Source organism: Hippopotamus amphibius, chromosome 3 (assembly GCF_030028045.1).
Source record: "Hippopotamus amphibius kiboko isolate mHipAmp2 chromosome 3, mHipAmp2.hap2, whole genome shotgun sequence".
NCBI lineage: Eukaryota > Metazoa > Chordata > Mammalia > Artiodactyla > Hippopotamidae > Hippopotamus > Hippopotamus amphibius.
In genome coordinates, this window is record NC_080188.1 from 75,064,843 (window position 1) to 75,084,764 (window position 19,922).

Consider the following 19,922-nt stretch of genomic DNA (forward strand, 5'->3'; position numbering starts at 1 on the left):
GGCGATCAAGTTGACAGCACCCATCAGCGGACTGATCGTGACTGGGAAAGGCGAGGCACCCGCTCAGTTGTTTCCTTATGTGGCGTGCGTAGCTCCCTGAAACCATATTAAGAACTTGTATTGTTGTCTCTAGTGATGGAAAAATATATTTTAAAAAAAATAGGGTGATGGACTTGAGGCGTATATTTCATATATATTTAAAAGCAAAAATCATGAGATCTTTTTGATGTCAAAAATATGTTCCTTGAGCTAATTTACTGATATGAGCATTTCTTCATGCTGTGTCTGTGTACAGCAATGGTGTTTAGTGGTGTGGGGAGGTGATTTTGCCCCCTCCAGGGATATCTGGCAATTTCTGGAGATGTTTTTTGCTTGTCCTCACTGGGGGCACTAGTGACAGCTGGTGGGTTGAGGCAGGGATGCTGATAAACATCCTAGGATGCACAGGACAGCCCCTGCAACTGAGAATGCCCCAGCCCCAAGTATCAACAGGGCTGAAGCTGGGAAACCCTCACGTAGAGGAATCCTTCATAAAGCTTGGTTCCTACAGCTGTATTATTCATTTGGCTTATTTCCCCGTGTTTCCTTTAAAAGCCATAATTCAGGTACAGGACTGTGTGGCAGCTCTGGACCTAGGCATTTCCTTTTCTGGCTTCAATAAGGTTGAGAAAAAGTCATTTAGATGCCTGAGCTTTTGAACCCCAGAGGCTGGGGGCTGTGCAGCCCTGTCACAGGGGTTTCTGTAAGACACAAAAATGTCTCTCCATTGGTAAATGGTCTGTTATCATTTAAATCATTCCCCCAAATACTTTTTTTTTTTAACCTATGCTAATCCTAGCTGGAGTACAACCAGTTGTTGTCTGGATGGGGAGGGGGATGCTGAGTCATTTATTCATGCTTTTTATTACCTCTTGGCTTGAGTATCACCATTCATTGTTCACAAGCCGCTCAGCTTGTTTACTTTTTATAAATTACATGTAATCAGTCCTCTTGCAGGTCTGGCTACTGTAATTGGCAGCAGCCACAGAGCAGGGCTGACGAGTCTGCAATTGTGCTGATGTCTCAGTCGGTTCAGTCTCCAAACGTTCTTGCCTCTTCCATCTGTATTTCACAAGGAAGGTGAACAGAACTGCCAGGCTGCTCTCTCCTCTCGGATGCTCTGATAGCACTTGTTTATATAGTTTGGTAGAGTCCCTATGTCCTTTGGTGCAGGAAGAATCAAGGGTTTGGGGCAGTGGACCTCAAATTTTACTATGCATACCAACACCTGGGTAACTTCTGAAATGAACATTCTGGAGCCTTTCGCCCTTTCCAAAATTTTTAGTAAGTCTCAGTAGAGGTCCAGAAAACTGCGTTTTCTGACTCAGATCCCTGCCGATTCTGATGTAGGGGGTCCTTAACTTACACTTGGAGAAATGCTGAGTTAGCATGGAGGAAACATGGGAGAAGGAAGAAAATCCAACAGAAGTAAATGTGTATAGAGAGTGAGATAGGAAGACAAGAACCAAAACTCACAAAGTAACTTCAGCCTCTTTTCTGTGAGATAAGAAAAATATGCTGTGATGCTGTAAAAAAATATGTGTTTAATGTTTTCCTGCAGTGATTTAGATCAAACTCTCCCCTAAAGGGGACATATTTAGAGGATGACAAAAGTGAAAGGGAATTTTTAGAAAGGTAAGAATATGAGAAAGTACCTAGCCATCTCCAAGAAGCTCAGAGATGTTATGAAATCAAGGTATTGTGTAGGTATCTATTTGAAAAAGAACATGCATTCCTGAATAGAGAGTTTTTTGAATGGCTTAAAGATGAAGAGGAGAGGTGGTGGAGGATTAGTTCTTCACCAGAAGTTCTGGTTATTCTGGTTATTGGATCTGAAAACATATTATTAAAATAGAGTTCCAGATTTCCTGGAATAGTTCTAATTTCAGATTTTCTTCCCACTGTCTTTATGGTACATGTCTGGTTTGCCCTAATTTTTGGTTAGTTGAGATGTGGTTAGTTGGTAAAAGAGCACCAAAATAGTTCTACTTGACTAAAGAAGTTCTGTTTTCAAGTTTCCATCTCTTTGTGTGACTTTCTCTCTTCTCTCTCTTCCTGTGTGTAGTGTATATATTATAAGTTTTGAACCTAAACTTTGATTTTAAAGTCCATTTTAGAGAAAGAGAGCAAGATTAAGACAGACTCTATTTTAGAAAATTGGCCGAGAAGTGGCCCAGGTGGGAATGATTATTTAATCCTGACAGATGAATAAAGAATTTATTTCCAACTACCTACTGAATTCACTCTGTTTCTAGAAAGCTATCATTTTTTCCCATATTATTTCCTGAGGGGAACTTTATGATTCTATTTATACCTTGCAGAAAGGTCTTGAGGCCCTCCTCCCAAAATAAGAGGAATTGGGGGAGTTACTTACAGAATGATGGCTGCCATCAGCTTTTGTTAAATATTTCCTTACCCTGCTCTAACCATCACTTCTACAGAGTGTTCCTCTTTCAGTTTACTCTACCCTACCCATCTCGGTGTCAAAGTGTGCATTTTTCTATGCCGGGAACCCAGATTGTACTGTTGACAGTTCACCACTGTGATGTCATATTGATGAGCTGGCCGACCTTTCCTCCCTCCCTTTCTTTTCCCCATCCTTCATGCCCTCTCCCTTCGCCTCCATTTCCTTACTCAGGAAGACCTGAGCCTCTGAGGTACTCTGCTCTGCCCATCTGCCCGCAAGATCTTAGAGAATCTTCCCATCTGCTTTGTAAGTGTTGAGTATCATTATTGTTATTATATGAAGTGTCTACCACGCCCTCTTACTGCACCAAGAGTTCAAGTACGTTTGGTTAGTAGATCACTTTGCTCCCGAAGTGAAGAGAAGGGCGGTTGCTGGCTGGTGGTGGAGACTCAGAACCACCTTCTACCGAGAAAGGCTAGACTCCTGTGACTTCTGTCCCGCATGAAGAATCGGAGGCTGGGCTCGCAACTTGCTCTTTTTATTTCAGGTGACCTTATTGCCTTGCTTTCCTGTGTTTTTAAAACCATAGACTTGGTAGAGCTTTATTTCTTATTAGTCTCTTGATATTTCTAGTTATTCTTTCAGATTTTCTTCCTATAATTTATTCTAACCCATATGTTGTTTAACATGGTGATAGATGTTTCCAGTGAATATTTGTTTGCTGAAAACAAGTGGCTCCCAGGGAGAACCCACAACATTAAGTAATCATCTAAGTGCAGCATAAAAAAATATATAGCTTATCAGTTTTCATGGATATTTTAACTTAAACATTTCTGGTTTTGCTTTAACATATAGGAAAAAAAAGTTATAAAATATTAGGTAAGCAGAAGCTGTAAAATATTATGTAAGCAGATGTATTGCCCTTTGCATAGGTTACTAAAGGGAAATGTCTCTTTCATAATTAAATAAGACATCGTTACACTGACTATACATATTTAAACTTCTAATGCATAGATTGACTTGAAATTCATAGGATGTTGGTACTTTGATTATTTCTATGTTTTAAGATGTAATTTTTAATACTCAGATATATTTAAAAGTTTAGTATCTCCCTACTGCTTTCAGGGATGCTTAAACAACTAAAAGATACTCTTTTATGGTAGGTTTTATGCATACTAAATATTTTAGCAAATGTGGTTTTTATCCCCAAGCTGGAGAAATAGTTGTATGTTGAAAAACCCACGTTTTTATTAACAGAGGGATATTGGAACATGGATATTGAAGTGTTTTTAATGTTTCAAATAAGGTTCTGGCGCTGACAACATTCATGCTTGTTTTTAAAAGAGAATCTGTAGTGTTTTTAAACTATGTGTTTCCAAAGCAGAATAAATTTTAATAACTGTGAGGTTTTTATTGAAATACTTAAGGAGAAGAAATATTTTTCTTCAAGTAGTGCAAGGAGAAAAACTTAACTACTGAACCTATTCTCGGAAAAAGTGGACCTAGGAATTGAGGTCCAAGGCAATACTCTGAGTTCAAGGCCAGCTGGTTTCAGCAGGCAGAGGTAGTCATGGATGCAAGCTTCCTGACACCCAGCCCAGTGCCATTCCCAAACTGCCACATCCACCTGCATCTTCAGTGGGTTGTTGTACTTTCCAAAATTCAAACACTTTGACATTGGAAGAGCATTTTTGCTTCCCCACAGAGTAGTGGCAGTGTAGTAAGTTCACCCCAGTCTCTCACTCTTTTTTAAAATTTTTATTTTTAATTGTAAAAAAAAATAACATATTTACCCTCTTACCCATTTTTAAGTGAACCGTTCAGTAAATGTTAAGCGTATTGACACGGTTGTGCCGCCCCAATCTCCTTTGTTTCTCCATCCAGCCTTTGGAGCACTGCACACATCTGAAGGGGCCTTATACTGGCACATTTTGGGAAGGCGTACAGCTCACCTGTGTTTGCTCCTTTCTTGTATTGACAGTAGGAAGTGAATTGTGTGAGATTTGCTCACCTGATCCACACAGACGATTCTACTTCAGTGCCCATTTGGAAATCCCACACCCCTTTCTGCCCCCAAGGAAAAATTCTTTCCTGATTGTAGCTTCTGTGCTCAGTTTCATCTTGATCATATGAACATGAGTCACCCTGGGTAAGTATGTGATCCCATTTATACCTTCCTTCCAACCTCCCTCTAATTTTTAAACTTAAGATATTGGATCTTGATTTCCTGTATAAGGTCCAGTGATTTGGGGATTAATTTAGGGACCCGGCGATGTTGAGATTTTTTTCGAACCAGCAGTTTCTGTTCTACTGACAGTGAAGTCGCATGGCCCGTTTTAAAATTCAGACTATGTGTGGAATGTCTGTGTGGATGAAGAAGCAAGTTAAAGCTTTTTTGGGAGGCAGGGAGAAAGAGGAATGAAAACTGTTAGGTAGTTTTGTTTTGGAGGGGAAATTTTGTGATTTTTAGAATACATACAAACCAAAGATGAGTAGCTAGTTGGCTTTGTGATTTCTTTGGGTACACAAAGGAAATAATGTTGGGCTAAAGAGATATTGTTGCATAAGTTTATTAACTGATAAGTTAACAAATTAGTAAACCTGCCTGTGATTCCAGTTATTATCTTCCCACAGTGTAACCACTAATTCCATTTCTTCATTTGCAGAACGAAACATATGTCACTGGAGAGTTCTTTTTAAAAGAACACTTGTCAAGTACCTTGGAATCTTTAAGGTACTTTGAATATGGTACTGAAAGAATGTAAATCATTAATGCTTATATTTGTACACCCATAGAGGAATACAGGAGTGGGAGTGAGTTGAACATCAAAATATTCCTTTCAAAAAACAACATACATTTGAGCAAAGCCATTCTCCCTAAATGCTTATTTTAAATTAGCAGTCACTTAGCCAACAGTCAGTAATCTCACTTAGCAAGTGTTTGGCACGCCTGTTTTAACCTGCACAGGTTCAGTTCACACAAAGAAAGGGAGGGTGGGGTGACGTGATGGGAGCACCGTGTTAGCCTTATTAACATATTTGGAATAACTGTATTTGAATATTTGCCAGCTGAGCTAGGCCCTCTGGAGGCCCTCCAAGTGAGCGATGGGAATTTCTGGGAGGAGTGTGGAGAGTCAAGCCTGTAAAATGTTTTACTTTTTCTTGGAGGGGAAACCTTTTAGAAGATGCTATTTAGGATACTTCTCTTACCCTCTGAACAAAGTACCTTTCTTTCTCCCCTCTTTAAATTCTGCAGAAATTTCAGATCTTCTCTTTCCACCTCCTTTTTGTATTTTTTTAGAATAGTACCATAGGACTTGCCTCACAAATGGCTTTTGATGATCTCTCCGGGGTGAGTTTGAGTTCCTGCTCTGCCTGGTTTTTGTCTCTGCAGAATTCGTCCTGAAGCTCTTTCCGTGAGCCTCACTGGAGCAACGCTTCTGCAAGCTTATCATGTGAACACAAATGATGGGAACAGGACAGACAGGATAAACTAGGGCGCCCATGGAGTCAACTCCTACCCAGTGGATGCTCAGATCGTAAAGCCGGCTGCCTGGCTCAGCTGTGTGGAGTAGACAGATGGTCTTTACAGAGTTCTCATTTGGGGGCCTGTATCACAGTTGATTTTGCATTGACCCCTGTCTGACTGCAGCTACAACTCTGGGCTCTAAAACTAGTCAGGGGAGTAGTCAGTTGAAACCAGAGGTTCTCATGTGTTTTGATGTAGTGCATTTAAGGGCGAGATGAGGCAATGCCTGTGCTTAGTTCTCTAGTTCTCATTTTAGGGGGCAGGTCAGGAGAGCATCAGAATCACCAGGGAGCTTTTTCAAAAACCATTTACTTTGATTTTTTTCCCCCTGTTTCCCTATTGCAGCCAAGGTTGGTAGGTTTGACAAAGAATGAGGTGGCATTTGATTCTAGAATCTGTTGAAGCTATGGGTACTTGCCGCAGTTTGGCAGTTGCCTTAGTTTGGGCAGTTTGCTGCCCTGTCTCATGCGTACTCTCAGGAATGGAAAGATACAGCTTGATGACACCAACCCTCACTCCTGTGAAAGATTTTGAAATAATGTTGAATGTACATTTAATAGAATTGTCAGAAAAGGTCCCCCCCCCATTAGAGCTCTGTTTTTTTCTTTATCTCTTCAAAGGTGATCCTTAAGACTGATTTTTTAAAATTGCAAATATGGAGTATCAAAAACAGGAAAGAACAAATTTGGTCATAGCTGTTAAAAAAAAACCCTAAAAAAATGAGAACCTATAAAAGAACTCTGCTACATTAAACTGAGCCCTAAATTTTTAACAAATATTATAATGAGCATATATATTTACATTTTATATGCCAATCATGTATGTGTATAAATATATATGCTCTTAAATGTCTAGACCACAGTTATTAAATTTCAGAGAGCTTTTGTTGAACTTCACTGATTGTCTACGGCCATACCACCCTGAATGCGCCCGATCTCGTCTGAACTTCACTGATTTCTTTGTAATATTTTCTTGTTGTATATGATTATTGTATTTACACAGTCATCGTCTACTCTTTTTTAAAAATATTAATTTATTTGGCTGTGCTGGGTCTTAGTTGAGGCATGCAGACTCTTTAGTTGTGGTATGTGGGATCTTTAGTTGTGGCATACATGTGGGATCTAGTTCCCTGATGAGGAATAATACCTGGGCCCCCTGCATTGGGAGCATGGAGCCTTTTTTTTATTATTATTATTATTGGAGTATAATTGGTTTACAATGTTGTGTTAGTTTCTACTGTACAACGAAGTGAATCAGCTATATGTATACACATACCCCCTCCCTATTGGACCCCCCCCCACCCCGCCATACTACGCATGGTCATCACAGAGCATGGAACTGAGCTTTCTGTGCTATACAGCAGGTTCCCAGTAGCTATCTATTTTACACATGGTAATGTATTTATGTCAAACCTAATGTCCCAATTAATCCTCCCCTCCCCTCCCCTGCCCACACATCCATTCTCTATATCTGCGTTTCTATTCCTGCTCTGGAACTAGGTTCATCTGTACCATTTTTCTAGATTCCACATAGGTGCATTAATAGATGATATTTGTTTTACTCTTTCTGACTTCACTCTGTGTGACAGACTCTGGGTTCATCCATATCTCTACAAATGACTCAATTTTGTTTCTTTTTATGGCTGAGTAATATTCCATTGTATATATGTACCACATCTTCTTTATCCATTCCTCTGTTGATGGACACTTAGGTTGTTTCCATGTCCTGGCTATTGTAAATAGTGCTGCATTGAACATTGGGGTGCATGTGTCTTTTTGAATTATGGTTTTCTCAGGGTATACGCCCAGTAGTGGGATTGCTGGGTCATATGGTAATTCTGTTTTTAGCTTTTTAAGGAACCTCCATACTGTTTTCCATAGTGGCTATATCAGTTTACATTCCCACCAAGTGTGCAGGAGGGTTCCCTTTTCTCCACACCCTCTCCAGCATTTATTGTTTGTAGATTTTTTGATGATGGCCATTCTGTCCAGTGTGAAGTGATATCCCATTATAGTTTTGATTTGCATTTCTCTAATAATTAGTGATGTTGAGCATCTTTTCATGTGCCTCTTGTCCATGTGTATGTCTTCTTTGGAGAAATGTCTGTTTAGATCTTCTGCCCATTCTGTGCTTGGGTTGTTTGTTTTTTTGATATTGAGCTGCATGAGCAGTTTGTATATTTTGGAGAGTAATCCTTTGTCCTTAGTTTTGTTTGCAAATGTCTTCTCCCATTCTGAGGGTTGTCCTTTCATCTTGTTTATGGTTTCCTTTGCTGTGCAAAAGCTTTTAAGTTTCATTAGGTCTCATTTGTTTATTTTTGTTTTTATTTTCATTACTCTAGGAGGTGGGTCAGAAAAAGATCTTGCTGTGATTTATGTCAGAGGGTGTTTTTCCTATGTTTTCCCTATGAGTTTTATAGTGTCTGGTCTTACATTTAGGTCTTTAATCCATTTTGAGTTTATTTTTGTTTATGATGTTAGGGAGTGTTCTAATTTCATTCTTTTACATGTAGCTGTCCAGTTTTCCCAGCACCACTTATTGAAGAGACTGTCTTTTCTCCATTTATCTTTTATCTCCATTCTCCTTTATCATAGATTAGGTGACCATATGTGTGTGGGTTTATCTCTGGACTCTCTGTTCTGTTCCATTGATCTGTATTTCTGTTTTTGTGCCAAAACCATGTGTTTTGATTACTGTAGCTTTGTAGTATAGTCTAAAGTCAGGGAGCCTGGTTCCTCCAGCTCCATTTTTCTTTCTCAAGATTGCTTTGGCTATTTTGGGTCTTTTGTGTTTCCATACAAATCGTAAAATCTTTTGTTCTAATTGTGTGAAAAATGCCATTGGTAATTTGAGAGGGACTGCACTGAATCTGTAGTTTGCTTTGGATAGTATGGTCATTTTCACAATATTGATTCTTCCCATCCAGAAACATGGTGTATCCCTCCATCTGTTTGTGTCATCTTTGATTTCTTTCATCAGTGTTGTATAGTTTTCTGAGTACAGGTCTTTTACCTCCTTAGGTAGGTTTATTCCTAGGTATTTTATTCTTTTTGTTACAGTGGTAAATGGGATTGTTTCCGTAATTTCTCTTTCTGATCTTTCATTGTTAGTGATAGGAAGGCAAGAGATTTCTGTGCATTAATTTTGTATCCTGCTGCTTTACCACATTCATAGATTAGCTCTAGTAGTTTTCTGATGGCACCTTTAGGATTTTCTATGTGTAGTATCATGTCATCTGCAAACAGTGTCAATTTTACCTCTTCTTTTCCAATTTGTATTCCTTTTATTTCTTTTCTTCTCTGATTGCCATATCTAGGGCTTCCAAAACTATGTTGGATAATAGTGGTGAGAGTGGCTTGTTCCTGATCTTAGAGGAAATGCTTTCAGTTTTTCACCATTGAGAATGATGTTTGCTCTGGGTTTGTCATATATGGCCTTTATTATGTTGAGTTAGGTTCTCTCTCTGCCCACTTGCTGGAGAGTTTTTATCATAAATGGGTGTTGAAGATGAATGGATAAAGAAGATGTGGCACATATATACAATAGAATATTACTCAGCCATAAAAAAGAATGAAATTGAGTTATTTGTGGTGAGGTGGATGGACCTAGAGTCTGTCATACAGAGCGAAGTAAGCCATAAAGAGAAAAACAAATATCGTATGCTAACTCACATATATGGAATCTAAAAAAATGGTACTGATGAACCGTGACAGGGCAAGAATAAAGATGCAGATGTAGAGAATGGACCTGGGGACATGCGGTGGGGGGTGAAGGGGAAGCTGGGAGGAAGTGAGAGAAGAGCATTGATATATATACACTACCAAAGGTAAAATAGATAGCTAGTGGGAAGCTGCTGCATAACACAGGGAGATCAGCTTGATAATGGGTGATAACTTAGAGGACTGGGATAGGCAGGGTGGGAGGGAGTCACGGGAAGGAGGGAATATGGGGATATGTGTTTAAATACAGCTGATTCACTTTGTTGTACAGCAAAAACTGACACTTTACACTTTACAGGGTAAAGCAATTATACTCCAATAAAGAGCTTAAATAAATAAATAAATAAATGTAAGAAAAAATAAAAAATAAAATAAATGGGTGTTGGATTTTGTCAAAAGCTTTTCCTGCATCTATTGAGATGATCATATGGTTTTTATTCTTTAATTTGTTAATATGGTGTATCACATTGATTGATTTGAGTATATTTAAGAATCCTTGCATCCCTGGGATAAATCCCACTTGATCATGGTTTATGATCCTTTTAATGTGTTGTTTGATTTGGTTTGCTAGTATTTTGTTGAGGATTTTTGTGTCTATGTTCATCAGTGATATTGGTCTGTAATTTTCTTTTTTGGGGGTATATTTGATTTTGGTATCAGGGTGATGATGGCCCCGTAGAATGAGTTTGGGAGTGTTCCTGTCTGCAATTTTTTGGAAAAGTTTAAGAAGGATAGGTGTTCACGATTCTCTAAATGTTTGATAGAATTTGTCTGTGAAGCCATCTGGTCCTGGACTTCTGTTTTCTGGAAGATTTTTAATTACAGTTTCATTTTCATTACTTGTGACTGATCTGTTTATATTTTCTAATTCTTCTGGTCAGTCTTGGAAAGTTGCACCTTTCCAAGAATTTGTCCATTTCTTCCAGGTTGTCCATTTTATTGCCATATGGTTGTATTTAGTAGTCTCTTATGATCCTTTGTATTTCTGCGGTGTCAGTTGTGATTTCTCCTTTTTCTTTTCTAATTTTATTGATTTGAGTCCTCTCCCTTTTTTTCTTGGTGTCTGGCTAAAGGTTTATCAATTTTATTTATCGTCTCAAAGAACCAACTTTTAGTTTTATTGATCTTTGCTATTGTTTTCTTCATTTCTATTTCATTTATTTCTGCTCTGATTTTTATAATTTCCTTCCTTCTACTAACTTTGGGGGTTTTGGGGGGTTTTTGTTGTTGTTGTCCTTCTTCTTCTTTTTCTGGTTGTTTTAGGTGTGAGGTTAGATTGTTTATTTAAGATTTTTAACCACTGGACCACCAGGGAAGTCCCAATCACCCACCATCTCCTCTTAACTAATGATATAAACACTACTTTGATCTTTTTTTTAACTATAATTTTTTTTTTCTTTTGGCCATGCTATGTGGCTTGTGGAATTATAGTTCCCCGACCAGGGATCAAACCGGAGCCCTTGGAATCCTAACCACTGGACTGCCAGGGAATTCCTAACTTTGATTCTTCATAGCTTTTATCCCAGTTGATTCCAAACAGCTTATTTAGAAGAAAAAAATGTATAGGTGATTGTAATCATGTAATTCATGAAGCAGGGTTAACTGAATAACTAATTCATGAAGTAGGGTTAATATGAATAACCTTCCGTTTGGTGTTTTCCTTTTTTATTATAAAATGTTAAATATTATATTCCTGGGGCTTCTCTGTTGTGTTAGTTTCTTGTATTATAGAATTAATTAGTACAATATGCAGTGTTACCAGTTTCACTATTTAGTACATATTCAACATCTCTGAGGGTTGTAGATACAACATTTGTTTCTTAAACAAGTAGATGCATATAACTATAAAACAGTTTATTCAAGTCATAGAACAACACTGGTGAAACTTGAGTTTGGGAACTTGGCCCACGTTTAAACTGTTAGCACATGTGTGTGGGAAGAAGATACTAATTACTGATAAGCCCTTTAGAATGTGTTAATATTGCTAGCTCCAAATATGAGTTATTTGGTAGGTACACCAGATTTAAAAAAAAAAAAAAACTGGACAAAATGTAAATATTGACTTTCATGTCCCTCTTAATAACTTTAGTGACTTACTAGTCAGTATTTGTGGCGACACACATAATAACTTTTGGGGGTCTGTTTTTGTCTTCTTATTTTGTTTTGTGTTATTTTATTTTTTTGAGTGTAAAACTGATTATTTTTATTAAATTATAATGTCAAGTATATATATGTAGTAATATTTAGAGTAAAAATATTTACTGTAAACTAAAATAATAGTAAAGAATTTTATACTAACAACTTAATAGAGAAAAGTTATATAATAATAATAATAAAAAAATTGTATTCATAGAAAAGAAAGCAACAGCGGTGTCTTCTCCTGATTTTAGATGTAAAGTGCTAGGAGGGAGCAGTGAACAGAAAGGCTGCCTTCAGGTGTAGTGAGGTTGAACTGGTTTAACCATTGTTGCGGCTTGTCCTGCTGTCAGCTCCCTCCTCAGCGCCCTGGCTTATTTACATGTTATATAATCCAGACTGGCTCGTCCTGTTTGGCAGGTTTGTTATAAATTGCAGAGCTAAGTAAACGTGGGATAACATTTTAAATGGCATTAAAAATTAACCAGTACGAGGAGGGACATAGAAGAGGGGCCCAACTGTCAGGTGGCCCAGGGTCAGCCCCCTGGGGAAGGAGGGGCATTTCCATTTCCTCTAAGGAACAGGAAGTTGACGTGAAACTATAGGAACGTCTGGCCAGAGGACCACTCCTCAATGCAGATGACAACCAGCCTGCTGTGTCTGATACCAGAAACACCTGATCCTAAAAGCAGGTGTTAACTGTGTCCGTTAATGAGCTGTGTATGCAAGCAGAAATGCACAAACCAAACCGGTGGGACCATATTCATCCATCTGTGCCCAATGTGAAAACAGTGAAGAGGAAGCGACTAGAGGAGTCTTGTCCCCCTCCTGGCTCAGCGTACAATGAAAGAACGTGTCCATCTGCTTTGTGATGAGCATTTCTAATACCTGCTCGCTGCGGGGTTACACTGACCTGTGGTGCTTAACTCACCCACAGTTATAGGGTTATTGGGTTTTCTAAAGCATCCTCTGTCCTGGTCTGTTGAGCTTTCTGACAGGTGTGCATCATCTCGTGTGTGAGTCCTCTAAACCCTCTGTAGGACTGTGTGTCCCATCCCGTATTGAGTGTGTCCTTCTGATATTTGTTTATTGTCATGCCCCCTACCTGGAAATGGGGATCTCCTGGTGGATGTTCTGGAAGTCTTCCCTGGAACGCCTCTCTCCCCTGCCTACAGGGCCTCTCTGAGGTTTGCAGGCGTTCCCAGGGCCAAAGGATGTTTGTCAACCTGGAGTGTTGGTGATGACTTCCGCCTGCCATGTAACAGTCTCTCCCTCTCACCTGTGCCCAGCACGGGGCTTCTCTTTGAGCAAAAAGACCAGGGAACCCTAATGTAGAAGGTCTCAGTTTAGCAGCAACCCACTTTCCCCCCTTGAGTCACTCTTAATTCGAAATATCCTAAAAGAGGTTCTTATTTCGGAAGGTCAGGCAGGTTGTAGCCTGCTGGATTTTTTCAGTATCTCTGGTTAATAATGATTTTAGAGAGTACAAGAGCAAATGGTTCTTTTATGAATGTGGCATAAAACTATATGGCCTTGTGCAAATGATCTAACTTCATACGAATCCTGGCTTAAAGGCAGAAGCTTCCTTTGTATAACTAGATTCACCACTCTGTCCTTCTCTGAAATACTGAGAGAGAGAATAATCACATGTATATCACATAACTTTTAAAAAAAAAATCAGAATTCAGAACTGGGAAAATTTGCAAACAATTCACATTCTTCTGATGTGGATTTTTTTTTTACATTATTTTTGCTGTTTTAAATTTGCTTTTATTGTTTGAGATTGAAAGTACCTTATTCTGACTTTTTTGAACTGAAACCTACATCCATGGAATTACCATCCTTTCAGTGGTTGACTGTTAGCGTTTATAATGAGAAGATTGTGAGGCCTTTGGAGGACAAAATAGAAAATAAAATTGGGTTTACGACGAGCAGTTCTTCTTGGACATTGCAAAAATAGCAAAAGAAAGGGGGGGGTAGTGAATAACTGGCAACACAAACTTTTTCCTGTAAGTTCCTTTTTCCCAAACCCTTGCCATCATACTAAAAAAAGTTTTCTTGTGCGTTGCTTTTTCTCAGAATCCTGCTGCTTACTGTTAGTAAGAATTTTTTTCATGTGCCAAAGTTTTGTTTTTCATGTGATTTCTACACATGAAACCACATGGGTCTTATTGAAAATATGTGTTTTTAAAGTACAGTGGTGAAAGTTGATAATAAGCCAAAAGGAACATTTAATATGAACGTCTATACAATTTAGTTATAGTGACAAGGGGAAATTTAAAGCTGTGTTATCCAAGGTGAATGAAGTTAAATTATTGTAGGGGAAATACCAATTCTAATTAAAGTACATGAGTGCTTTTTTTCCTAATTTCAAAAATTACACTTTTCATTTCCTATCTGCTCTTTTCCCCAAGGAGGTGTGTTTTTAAGATTTTTCTTTCAGGCTAATACAAGGTGATGGCTACTGACTAAGCCGGCTTCATGGGATGACATCATGGTTTTTTGGGGAATAATTAAGCAAGGAGGTAAAAATTGAAGTCTTTGGAGGGAGCGATTGGAATTCTTGAGCAATAGGATACCTTAAAGCATCTGAGAAAGGAACTGAATGCTTTTCAGGGGACGGCCAGTGTTCTGCATCTCTTAGCCTGATAGGAAAAAAGTAAGTCGTTGTGGTGACGCATTCATCCTGTCATTCCTTTTAAGAGATGATTTCGGAAATGCTCAATAACATCTTGTTCAGCCTGTCACTCTGACTCCCTGACTTACTGGTAGGATCTCACTGTATTTGTTTGCCCTGTAAATCTTACAGTGGCCTTTGACCAAAAGTAATAAAATGTGATGTGACTTGGTATATCAGTCAGGATTCTCACTTGGAAGCAACAGAGACCTCTGGCTAATTTCCATCAGGAAAGGAGTTTCTTAAGGCCATTCGGTAGTTTCCGGAGAGTATCACTACTGCCTCCTGGGCAGAGACCTTAGACCTGACATCTTGCACTACCAGCGTTACTGATACCATACCCCAAACGCTGCCACTTCTGCCTCTGGAAGCTGCTTGCGCTGCCCCAACCCCAGACCCAGGTTTCTGTTACAGCACTTGTTTCTTGAGATTTCTTAGGGGTCATTGTGTTTGGTGGAGCCAGTGGGTCTGATCATGTACCTGCTCTATGTTGCAAGGGGAGGGGGGCTAAGAAAACTGTCATCTGGAATTTTCTGCTTTTGTAATATTAGGGTTCATGGTTTTATAGACGTAGGAGGGGGAGTTCAAATGCTGGACAACCTAATAGCATCATGGAAGTCTCCTACACCCAGCGTATTGGAGGTAGAGGTGGAAAGATTAAAAATAAGGGCAACAGCTACCCTCTCACAGAACTTCAAAAATAAAATCTCTGCTACTAGTAGGTATGAGGAAACAAAGTCATCACAAAACCAATAATTTCTTAGCAGACAGTCCCTGACTCACGATGGTTCGACTTAGGTTTTTTTTTTTTTTTTTTACTTTACAGATGGTGTGAAAGAGATACACATTCAATAGAAAATGTACTTTGAATTTTGATCCTTTGTGGTACGATCCTCTCTCATGATGCTGGGCAGCGGCGCTGGCAGCTCCCAGACAGCCACATACAATCATGTAGATACACGACCAAAACACACAGCCATTCTGTTTGTCCCTTTCAGTACAGTGTTCAGTACATTACATGAGACAGTCAACACTTCATTATAAAATAGGCTCTGTGTTAGATGAGTTTACCCAGCTGTAGCCTAGTAAGTGTTCTGAGCACGGTTAAGGTGGCTGAGGCTAAGCTGTGATGTTAGGTGGGTTAGGTGTATTAAATGCATTTTCAGTTTACAGTATTTTTAACTTAAGACAGGTTTATCAACATGTAACCCCATCATAAGTCGAGGAAGGTGTGTATCCTCATGACAGCAGCCTCCACAGACATAGAGCAAGCACTCTGTTTATTGAATGACTGTTGTGTGCTAGATGGTACATATTTTTTAGTGGTTTGGTTTAAAAAAAAATTGTCTCTAATCCACACAGTAACCTTGGAAGGTAGACATTATTGCCACCATTTTATAGGTAAAGAAGCTGATGCTCAGAGTAACGTCCCAAGGTTACTCAGCTGGTATGTGGCAATGCTGAGGTTCAAACCCATTTGTGGCTGTTTCCAAACCTCTGTTCTGTCTGTTGTACCAGGTTTCCTCCTCACAGAAATTCTGTGGAAGAGCACAGATGCCCTCCCTGATTTAAACCCGAAAATTGTGTGGTTACTTCTGCACTGTTTCCCTTAGTAATCCATTACTTCTCATTAACGTGAGTTGGGAGAGGCTTCTAGCTCTAGGCTCAGGAGGGTGACTGGGGCTAGAGCTGTAGGTTCAGGAACCACAAGAGTGTAAGTGTCCCTGGGTGCTTTGAGCATCAGCGTGGTTGTCGGTGAAGAGTTTGTAGAGTGAGAGGACAGTTGGTGAGACCTCACAGAACCCTCGTTTGGGGAGAAGATCAGAAGGAGAGGAACCAGCAAGAGGCGGGTTGATTTTTCTCTTAGTAGGAGGAGATCCTGTCAGAGGAGCCAAAGATCATAGTGTGAGAAGGAAGGTGTGGTTGGGAGCCAGGTGCTTCAGGAATCAAAATAGGATGAGGTGAAAATAGGCCACTAGGGTAGCCCCGCCAAGCAGGAAGTTAACAGGGTGGCCTTTTGTGTAATTTAAAGTCACGTTCTCTGAACCTTGCTTTTCTCTGTAAACCTGCTAGAAACACACCACCCAGTATTTTAGGTTCACATACTCAATGGGCGCATGCAATTTTGTGTTTAAAATTTTAATTCCTTTTTTTAATGATGCTTTGGTTTTGGTGGTCTTCGGGCCACATCCATAGAGTGAACAGCCATTGGACTAGTGTTCCCTACGTCCCATTCTGGAGTCACATTTGTTTATTTAAAGGCCATCGTCCCTCAAGAATAACTTAGATTGATTCCCCCTGTCTGTTATTTTACGTCTGCCCACGTGGAAGCTAATCTGCCTCCTTCCTTCCAACCCACAGGGCCTTGTGAAATCTTCCAAACACTTATGCTATTTGTCTGTCTTTTTGCAAATCAGAAGAGCCTAATGTCACCCTAAAGCGTCCTTGTGATTAAGCTTCAGAAAGGATGTGATGAAAATTTAACTATTTCCAGTTTATATAATTCCTCCCTCTTTAGAGAACCTCTTTAGAACATACAGGCATAGGAGGAGAAGTGTTCCTGAGTGAGTTATAGAAAATGATGGGGAAAATTGAGAGGTGTTGGAACAGAGTTTAATGTCTGTGAGGTTATATGTCCAGAGCAGAGTCTGTCTTGGGTGGGCCCTGAGCGGGAGGGCCTTTTCCTGATTTAGATGCAGCTTTGCCTGGTCCGTTCCTGATCACAGTGTGATTTCTCCTTTGTTCTGGGGTGGTGAGATTTCCTTCCTCTGGGTCCTGTTGTCCCCACTACAGCCCTAGTGTCTGCTGATCTACTGCCCCCAGCCCACATCAGTGCCAGTCACCTCTGCCTGCGCTCCTTGGCATTAGGATCTATAAAAAAGGAAGAAAACAGGGGAGATGAAAATGAAAGTTCTCCCAGCATCTGCTTTTTAGTTATTCATTTCTGTCCTTCACCTCCTCTCACCCCGCTGAGGAAAGGAATATGGATGGAAGAGTAAAGAGGAAATGACACCTTATGTTTCTAAATATGCTTCCTTTTCTGCTCCTTAGGCCTCTCCCCACTCCCACTCACCCTCACCCCATCCTCCTTTCCAACCCTTCAATGTCTGTCTTCCCTATGAGACTGTAAGTGCCGGAAGGATAAAAACCATGTGGATTTTGGTCCCTGTTGTGATGCCCAGGGCCTAGCATAGTGCCTTACACAGAGAAGATGCTCCAAATGTGCACGCCTAGTGGCTGAGTGAGGAATGGAAGGCGAGTTTGGGTGGCAGGGAGAGTGTGCCATTATTTCTCTCCATTCTTTTTTTTTTATTTATTTTTTTAAATTAATTAATTAATTTATTGGCTGCGTTTGGTCTTCGATGCTGCACACGGGCTTTCTGTAGTTGCAGCAAGCAGAGGCAACTCTTCATTGTGGTGTGTGGGCTCCTCATTGCGGTGGCTTCTCTGGTTGCAGAGCGCAGGCTCTAGGCGCGTGGGCTTCAGTAGTTGCAGCACACAGGCTCAATCGTTGTGGCTCACGGGCTCTAGAGCACAGGCTCAGTAGTTGTGGCACATGGGCTTAGTTGCTCTGCGGCATGTGGGATCTTCCTGGAGCAGGAATCGAACCCATGTCCCCTGCATTGGCAGGCAGATTCTTAGCCACTGCATCACGAGGGAAGTCCCTCTCTCTGTTATTCTGGACAACTTTGCCCTGGTCTGATTTCTTGTTCATCCCCCCATCTCTAATCTTGAAGGAGCCTGCCTCCCAGGCAGCAGCAAGATGGTTCCCACAGAGGGGTGCCAGACACATTTTCCCATGGCACGTTTTTTCTGTGTGGTGGTTAGTCTGTTGGAACTATATACTTAAGGAAGTTTTTGTGGGCTGACCAGAGAAGTGAGCCATTATGTACCACATTGTTTCTATGGGAAAATGCATTCCAAGTTCAAATGAATCTACTTACATGCAAACTTTTGGATTACAACTTTTCCATTAGTTGAGGACTGGTATCACATGATCTCCTGTTCAGGCTTTTATTCATTACTAATACTGAAATGCACAACGAGCCATTTCTTTGTAGAAGGAGCAGAGCCAGAAGTCTTTCTTTCTGAAATGATAAGCTATTACATTAAAATGAATTTCCTTCATCTGACAAACGTAGTTCGTTTCAAATGTATTTATAGGGCGCCTAGCACATGCTGGGCTTTGTGGGAAGGATTCACACGTGAATAAAATAGGGACTCTATCCTGGTGAGGTCAGAGGTAGATTCCCATTTAAACAGGAATTGTACTCATACGGCACACGAGGTCACGTCCAGCTCTGATATTTAGTAATTCTGTGGTTTCAATTGGTCTATTCATTTACTTATTTTCCTTGTCACATGTGGTTCTGCTATAAACTTTATTTTTAGATAATGATGGAGAGAGCCTATTGACATTCATGAATAACAATTAATAGCATTATATTTCAATAAAGAGCTTAAAAAATTAATAGCAATATCCCCACCTTCACAGCTTTTAAGTCATTCTGAATTTGTCTTTATTACTGAGAATGAAGACTCCAACAGCAAACCATTTATTTTTACTCCAGCTTTTTACCATGAAAAAAATGAAGCCGGATGCATCATGAAATTGACATAAAAATAGAGCGATGGGGCTTTATTTTGAAAGTGTACGTATTCCTCGAGGATAATATGTATAGGTCTTGGGATTAACAGATATTTTTAAAACGCTCTCCTGTAATTTTCAAACTTTTTACAGCAAGTATGTGCTCCTCCTCCAGTGTCACCATCACAAACATACACGTGCATACAACGTAGCATCTCTTCATATAAGTAAAAATATTTCAGTAAGATGTCCTTCTTTCTTCGTTATTTACCCATGCATTTTAATAAGTACTTGAGGAACAGAATCTAGTTTGTGGGAACTGGAATGAGAGAAATTTGGATATTTATATAAAAAATTCTACAGATATTTATAAAATACTTGGAACTCCCTGGAGTAAAAAATAATTGGGTTGTGTGGAAATAGTCTTAGTCTGCCTTGAAACTTGGAAAAGTTACCTGGTAGTTAATTTCAAATCTGATTTGAACCACAAACTTCTTTGTTCTGGATCTCTTTTATTTTTAATTAAAGTCTGTAATTCAAGTAGGATATTAACTCTTTCGGGCAAGTAATTAATGACTGTTTCCTCCCTGGATCTGGAGAGAAATGGGTACTATATCTGACTTCTGGAATTCCATTTAGTGATCAGGGTAACAGGATAATCCCTGAATTAGTGCTTAAACTTGAATTTGCAAATACATTTTGGAATGTTATTTTTTCCTCTGTGCAATAACTACTAATAAACTATGTATTTTCTTGCCTTGTTGGTTTCTTATTCATCATTTCAGCAGTTTCTTTCAATGTAAAAATCAATCTTTAGCTAGAATTTG

The 19,922-nt window shown here is 39.6% G+C and overlaps 1 protein-coding gene across 10 annotated transcripts in view; it reads left to right on the forward strand.

Annotated features, from left to right (window-relative positions):
* GAB1 (GRB2 associated binding protein 1) overlaps positions 1-19,922 on the forward strand; it is a 122,037-nt gene that overhangs the window by 13,058 nt on the left and 89,057 nt on the right. Inside the window, exons 1-2 of one of the 10 annotated variants that reach the window (XM_057725785.1) lie at positions 2,855-2,993; positions 5,113-5,180. The exons of 6 other annotated variants lie outside the window; for them this stretch is intronic. In XM_057725785.1, the coding sequence (XP_057581768.1) occupies positions 2,948-2,993; positions 5,113-5,180 (114 nt within the window). In that variant the 5' untranslated portion in view covers positions 2,855-2,947. Of the gene's footprint in view, positions 1-2,734; positions 2,753-2,854; positions 2,994-5,112; positions 5,181-19,922 lie in introns of those variants that run through there. 3 more of the 10 variants (XM_057725795.1, XM_057725791.1, XM_057725780.1) reach the window with 3 other exon arrangements.